The 7,095-nt window shown below is 43.6% G+C and overlaps 1 protein-coding gene across 1 annotated transcript; it reads left to right on the forward strand.

Moving 5' to 3' along the window:
* The first annotated feature begins 936 nt into the window (after positions 1–936).
* LOC123134240 (uncharacterized) lies at positions 937–1,850 on the forward strand. Its single transcript, XM_044553522.1, has 2 exons — positions 937–1,217; positions 1,337–1,850. Exons 1-2 carry the CDS (start codon positions 1,099–1,101, stop codon positions 1,545–1,547), a joined length of 330 nt encoding a protein of 109 aa, XP_044409457.1. The 5' UTR covers positions 937–1,098; the 3' UTR covers positions 1,548–1,850.
* The last annotated feature ends 5,245 nt before the right edge of the window (positions 1,851–7,095 follow it).

The following is a 7,095-nucleotide window of genomic DNA, read 5'->3' on the forward strand; positions in this document are numbered from 1 at the left end:
TGAAAGGGCCCTTTTTAAGCTCGTCACAAGTGTTCTTGACTTCACTTTTGCGTTGTTTGCTCTTGTATTGTCCTTCAACACAAACCCTATAGACAAATGAGTACAAGGAATAAAACACCACAATCCATTTTTATCGCATCATAAAAGCGACCAAACTAGAGATGATGGTAAGCTACACAAGACGAGATATTAATCACTTACAATCTGTTACATGCTTGCCTTCTGGGCCGAAAACTAATTTTCCTAGGTAGTCATTCCATTTCTTTGTTGTGCTCAATTGTTTGCATTGATAGTCTATTTGTTCCAAACTATAGAGCGCACAAGTATCCATGCATTCAACTTTTCGTAATTTTGATAATTGCTCCCATCAGTCTCAAAAGAATGGTGTAAGCTTAAAAAGAGCGCATGTGCTATTTTGGTGAACTTCTTCCGAGACTACCCTCACCCCGTCGCCCTCTCCTCAAATCTTGCATTGTAGTCATTTCTAATATGGCATTGTAGTAATTTTGGATAGTAAGGTTCATGTCTTTCCTCCTTAATCTATACGTTGAGGACTTATTATCTTTTAAAGTTGTATGTTGAGAAATTATCATCGCTCTTTCGAAAAGGAGGGGTAAAATAAGCAAAAGTTATGGATCAAACAATAATATCGTGGGTATATGTCATGAATATAATTTGATTATCTTGTGGGCATACTATAAGGGAAATTCATAGTCAAATTTAAACACGAATTATATTTTAGGGAGAAAGAGACCAATGGCATATTTTCATAGAAAAAGTACTATACGCCGATATATCACGACATATCGCCAACAGAATCAAGTGTCCCAATATCTACACATGCTGGAGGGAAATAATAAAAAAATTACCCACGCCTCACCACTAACGACGAGAAGAGAGAGAGAGATTCCTCCCCTCCGCTACAGGGAAGCTCCCAGTCAGGCGTGCCTTTATAGCCTTGCCCTTTCCCCTAGACTCCCCAGCCCCAGAGGCCACAACACCTACCAAACTAACACAAGCCTTTCTTACCAGCTGCATCCAAGCCTAGCTAACCACTCTCCCCCCCCCCCCCCCCCCCCTCCGTCTCCTGAGGTGCTCATGGCCTCGAGCTCAAACCCGGTCAGCATGGACATGGACCCGCCCGTCCTCTCCATCGCCGTCGAGCACGGCCCGCCGGCGTCGCGCCTGGTTCAGCTCGGCGTCAGGTCCTGGCCCAAGTGAGTACCGACCGATCACCGGCGCCGGCTATTTGTTGATTCTTCGTTCCATCATTTCCATGGCGGGCGTCTAAGTGGGCGTGTGCAGCGGTTAAATCCTGTGTGGTGTGCTCGTGCAGGTGGGGCTGCCCGACGGGGAAGTTCCCGGTGAAGTTCGACGCGAGGCAGACGTGCTACCTGGTGAAGGGCAAGGTGAGGGCGCACATCAAGGGGTCGTCCGAGTGCGTGGAGTTCGGCGCCGGCGACCTCGTCGTCTTCCCCAAGGGGCTCAGCTGCACCTGGGACGTGGTCGCCGCCGTCGACAAGTACTACAAGTTCGATTCGTCTTGACTTTGCCGGGTTCGCGGTGACTAATTCGCCTCCTGATTTAGATTGGTGTCTGTGTTAGCCTCATTCTCTAGCTAATTTGCTAGACCATATCCGTCTCTATTGGCTTCGTTGTGTGTAGTAGGGAAAAAAAATCGGCGTGAGTGAGGTGAGGGGCATCTAGCCCTCCTGTGTAGGTTCCTAGGGAAAAAAATCGGCGTGAATGAGTGAGGTAAGTTGCCCCCCAAAACCGGCCAATGCAGTGGCCGTTCAAAGTATTCTTATTTATTGCCCTGAGTGCAGTGCAAATCCGTTTTGAATGCCTTCTTTGACCAGCCACCATCAGTGGACTGCATTGTCTATGGGCACCTTCCTTTTCTTCTTTATGAGCAGCGTTACAGGGCCAGGGGTGTGTGTGGCTATCGACCACACACAGCACTTACTAAGCTTTAAGAGTGTGATAAAGCATGGCTGAGAGATGAGAATTGGCTTGTGCTTTATTTATAAAGCGGGGCTAGAGCCTGTTCGACAGATAAGAATTGATCGAGTTCCAGTTTCTATCATCTTATCTCGCATAGTACTCTCTCTCTCTCTCTCTTGAGAAATCAGCATATCATACTCAACTACAATTAATGCTACTTTCTTCGTTGTTTTTAACATCCTAGAGCCCAGTGGCTGACCTAAAATGTGGGGTGTGCCGCAATTCAAAAATGTAAAAAATTACACATAGTAAAATTTCATGTAAACATCATTATAGTCTTAATAAAAGGTCTTAAAATAGCATGAGCTTGTTAACTATCTAGTGTTAAGTAGATAAGAAAAAATATTTTACAGTTTTGGCAGCCCATGTCGCCACCCTAGATCCTCCTCCTGCTAGAACCCCTGCCCTCAAACAAACAAAAGAATGACTGTCTGCTGATAGATACAAATTTACCGAAAATGGCTAATGAAAGATTCTATTTATAGATTGCCATCATAGAGAACGTAAATAAAACTTCTCTATTTTAAATAATGTTGACTCATAATACACTAAATAATATTTAATTAGTCATGTGAAATATTACATGTTCCATGGAGAAAAATATTTTATTTATAATTTATATATTTTACCTTTTTTTGTGGAAGATATATTTTACTTATATAAAAAGCAACAAGGGAAGATATGTGTTAGAGCCGGCGGATATTCAAAACGGCCTGCTGGAGGATATGCTTCCACATGTAAAAATTAGTTCTACAAATGTAAAAAGTCCATAATTCTGTTCACATGTATTTGTTTGTGACTCGTTGGATTTATGTAATTTTTAATGCAAAAAACACAAGAATTGTGACATGTGCTAAAATAAATCAAATTAGTGCTTCAAAAGTTGCTTTTTACACCATGGGATTTTCTTTTCATTTTGTCCAAGATAACATATGACATATTTTTGTGGAATCTTACAAGAAGATAGAAGGCACCAGTATGCATGTTGTAAAACAATTCAGTTTTTTATTTTAAATATATTTTTACAATTTTACTTTTCATCAGGGAGCATATATATATATATATATATATATATATATATATATATATATATATATATATATATATATATATATATATATGCCCCTAGGAGACAAAATGTCAGCATCCTGCAAGCGGTGCCTATTTCCAAACACTATTGCACTATTTACTGATAGAGGGAGATCTTGAAATACAATTGTCATTAAAAGCACTTTTGTATTGCCATATTTCTTTGTACATCTTTATTAATATTTTAACAATAAGTATCAAAGTAATCTCTAACCTACATACAACTCGAAATCAAGTAAGAAGAAAGAAAATGAATAATAGTCATGTTACTACATTGCTTGGATCCAAATGTAGCAATTCTATTCTAATCGGGACCCCCCCCACACACACACACACACGCACACGCACGCACACACACAATTTTTTGTCTTGGGATAGGTTATTTTCATGTTTTTTGCATTTAAATCATATTATTATTTTCGTTCAATGTGATATGGTGTCACTATCAAAAACTTTCTCATTATATCTCATATTGTTGGATACTAAACTTGAAATGGAAGGCTATATACTCGCCAATCGAAAGCAAAATAAATAATGGAAGTTCCATAAGAAACAAAATATATTTGAAGATTGAAGCTCAAAAGATCATGCGCACAAGGAGTCAAAACCTACTCTTTTGCCATCTCTTCGTATCATGAAAGGTCGACACAACATTTATGCACGACGGGTTGTAGGTTTCGTCACAAGGGATAGTCAACGACTAAGAGATAGCCATGTACGTAGACTTTTTCCCAAGTAATTGGCAGGAACGCTACCTTTTAATTAGAAGAGGACATTTTTTTTACAAATATATACGCATTTTGACCGGCATATGAAATGGCATGCCAAGATGACACGGACAAAAAAGTCAATGGCTGATAGAACCGGAGAAATAAGATCTGAGTCCACCTTTATTGTCCGAAAATATGCATACACCTAACATGTTTTTCAACAACGGTTACCACCGGTTGCCTTGATTGACTAGATCAGGCATATTATTATAAGGATAATTATATATGATCTGAGTTGGTCTCGAACACAATTATAGAACCATAGGATGCGCTCAAATGTTTGTTAATACACCTATTGTACTTCTTAATTGACCCTTCAAGTGAAGATGCTTGTAATAGAGTGAGTATTTTGTCTTCAATTAACAATGTATTAAAAAGAGGGAAGCTGCATGATTTTATGTTGTTTGAAGGCATCCAGCCAACTCAAAAAAGAAGAAGGCACACACAACAAATATAATTACTCCCTTTGTTTTTATTTACTTCGCATATTAGCTTTGAGCAAAGTCAAACTTTCCAGGTTTGTAGAAAACAATATGAACATCTACAGTAGTAACAAATTTATACGATGTGAAAATATATGCAATGATGAATCCAATAATATTGATTTGATGGTGTGTATGTTAATATATTTTTCTACAAACTTGTTAAAAGTATTTAAGGTTTGACTTTAGACAAACCTAATTTGCGGAGTAAATATGAACGAAGGGAGTACTATACAAGAGGGGGAAGGTTTTTTTTTCTTTTTGCGAAATACAAGAGGGGGGAAGTTGATTGATAAGAAAATGTCTTCACATGCTTTACTTGTAGCCAATTCTGGAACATGTGGTTAATTCTGAGGTAATTTTGAGGAATTAGGGGCGACGGGTCTTGAGAATTTTCCACTCAGCAAAAACGCAAGAAGAACGTTGTGTGTAAATGAAATGGTGTGGGTTAAGGACCGATATAATGACTTTTTATACCCTTTTGATTTGCCTAGATACATCCATTTCAGTTAATATGAGATCGAGGGAGTAGTGGCTTCGTAGGGATACTAAGAGCAACTCCAATGGGGCGACTCATTTCGTCCGCCCGCGTCCCACCACCATTTCCCCCATTTTTCCAAAAACGCTCCCGCCCGCACGCGCCCCCGCCCCCCAACCAGCCATGGAGGACGCCATCGACCTCGACCTCAACGTCGCCGCCGGCCTCGCCTCCCTCGCCTCGTCCGGCGTCGTCGCCCCCTCCGGGAAAGGCAAGCCTCGTGCCCCGTGCAAGACCACCGCGGCGACCAAGCCGAAGAAGGCGCTGACGCCCAAACAGCGGGCAAGGGAGTCGGTCAAGAGGAAGGGCCGGAGGCACGCCGCGGACGCGAGGGATGAGGCTGCTGATCAGGCCGCCGCTGTCGCCGCCGCGCAGCAGGAGTTCAGCATCACCCGCGTCGCCACGACAACGAGGGAGGCGCTCTACATGCTTGGGGTAAACCCTAGCCAGCACGGCCTCATCCAAGCCGTCGTCGCCAAGGAAGAGGCCGTGGTTCGAGAAGATGCAGGCCGACATGCTCAAGTTCAATGACGAGTGATCTATGGCGTCGAGGGGCCATCTTTTTTGTATGCCGGCAGGTGTGCCGGCATGACCACGGGAGCCGCGATGGTGTGGTCGAACTCAAGTCCCACCATTTTTTGTGTGTTGGCATATGTGCCAGCCGGCTGGCGAGTGCGCCAGCATGAACTGTGGTGCTTTCTGCGGCCGGCATTGTATGCCGGCGCTGGCATGATGCCGGCATGAGACATGAACGTTGGCATGATCGGCCGCGGGCCTTTTTTATTTAAAAGTTGAATGCGGACATGAAATGGGTCGGCGCGTTGAGCGCATTGCCGATCCAAATGCAAAACTGGGCGGACGGCGGGCGGGCGGCCGATCCAAACGGACAAAAAGCAGACAAATGCGCCGTCCGTTTGGGTCGCCCCATTAAAGTTGCTCTAACAGCCAAGAAATAATTTGTTAGGCAGCATGGGTGATGACACATGGTGCAAAAGAGATGAATCAACATGCCGAATTCTGCTGGTTCCGCGCTTCCTAGGCTCGTAGCTAGGTGGTTGAGCCTGGACTGAAATTGATGGCTGGAATTTGATACTTGGACCGGTATGCACGCATGGTCCGTGCCTCTGGACCGGCCGGCGTACTTGAGGTCGGTGGCAGGGCAGGGTGGTGGCTCGTTAATTCCTGTGGCTGCGATCCATTGCTGCCAAGCTCGTGGCTGGCTGTGACCGCTAGGTGCGCATGTGGTCCTGTTCACTTACTCGGCCACCGAAAGCGCGGTTGTGGCACGTGAGCCCTCGCCCTTTAGGAATTGCTCACTTTGACTGTTTATGTCTTTGTCGTTGTGCATTTAGCGACGCCTTTTTGACTGCGAGGGCAGATTCCGGATCAGATCCACATACCAATAGCTAGATCAGGCAGGGTGGTACGTGCACCCAGGTAGTCCGTTTTGGAGGTAGTATATCAGTTTTTACGTGAGTAGAGTGGAGGTGTAAGTTTTGGTACCCTCTGCCCATGAATGTTGGCACGGGAGGGTGAGGAGTGTCCTGTTCCACTTCGCGCTGCACGAGAGGTTTAGAGAGATGACGATCCATATGGTTCGTCATGTGTGGATATGGTCAGCAAAGAACAAGATGGTGCACCGTACGTCATCCTCCCTCCTTCAGCAAAGCTGTAGGCTTGTGCGCCAGCCGCAGCACCTGCGTCACCCCCGGCTCTTTTTTCAATGAATTCGTATACAGACTAGAAGCATACGCGCGTTTTGCTGCACCGTTCTACTTTTTTACCGTTTATTTGTTTAATATAATTCACGAATAGATTCCTTGCTTCTCTATTTGCGGGTCGGGCTTGTTGTTCATTTCATGGGCCTTGTGTTTTGGCTTCCATAATTTAGGATGGTAACACCCTTTTATTGCATTGCAGGATATGTCCAGAGTCCAAGACACACAATCATTTACTTGGTAGGATATTACATTTTTTTTACAACTATTGTTCTTCACAAAAATGATATGTTAGCAGTACTGCTAAAAACATATCCAAAGTAGTGGTTTGGTTGACATCAAGCATGTCCTGAACCTGCAGGGTTAAATCATGTACTGGATGGACATGATAATATCCATCCGCAAAACTAATTCAAAACTATATATACGCAACCGAGGCATCTAATTCTAGTATCCATCCACAACAATCATACAGCTCTATGATTTGACCAACC

The sequence above is a fragment of the Triticum aestivum genome, chromosome 6B, assembly GCF_018294505.1.
Source record: "Triticum aestivum cultivar Chinese Spring chromosome 6B, IWGSC CS RefSeq v2.1, whole genome shotgun sequence".
Lineage (NCBI taxonomy): Eukaryota > Viridiplantae > Streptophyta > Magnoliopsida > Poales > Poaceae > Triticum > Triticum aestivum.

What these genes read in the sequence shown, in the direction of transcription:
- LOC123134240 (XM_044553522.1), top strand. Translation starts at nt 1,099, where the DNA reads ATGGCCTCGAGCTCAAACCCGGTCAGCATGGACATGGACCCGCCCGTC. An exon ending in GGCGTCAGGTCCTGGCCCAA is followed by an intron (nt 1,218 to 1,336) that starts GTGAGTACCGAC and finishes GTGCTCGTGCAG; the next exon opens with GTGGGGCTGCCCGACGGGGA.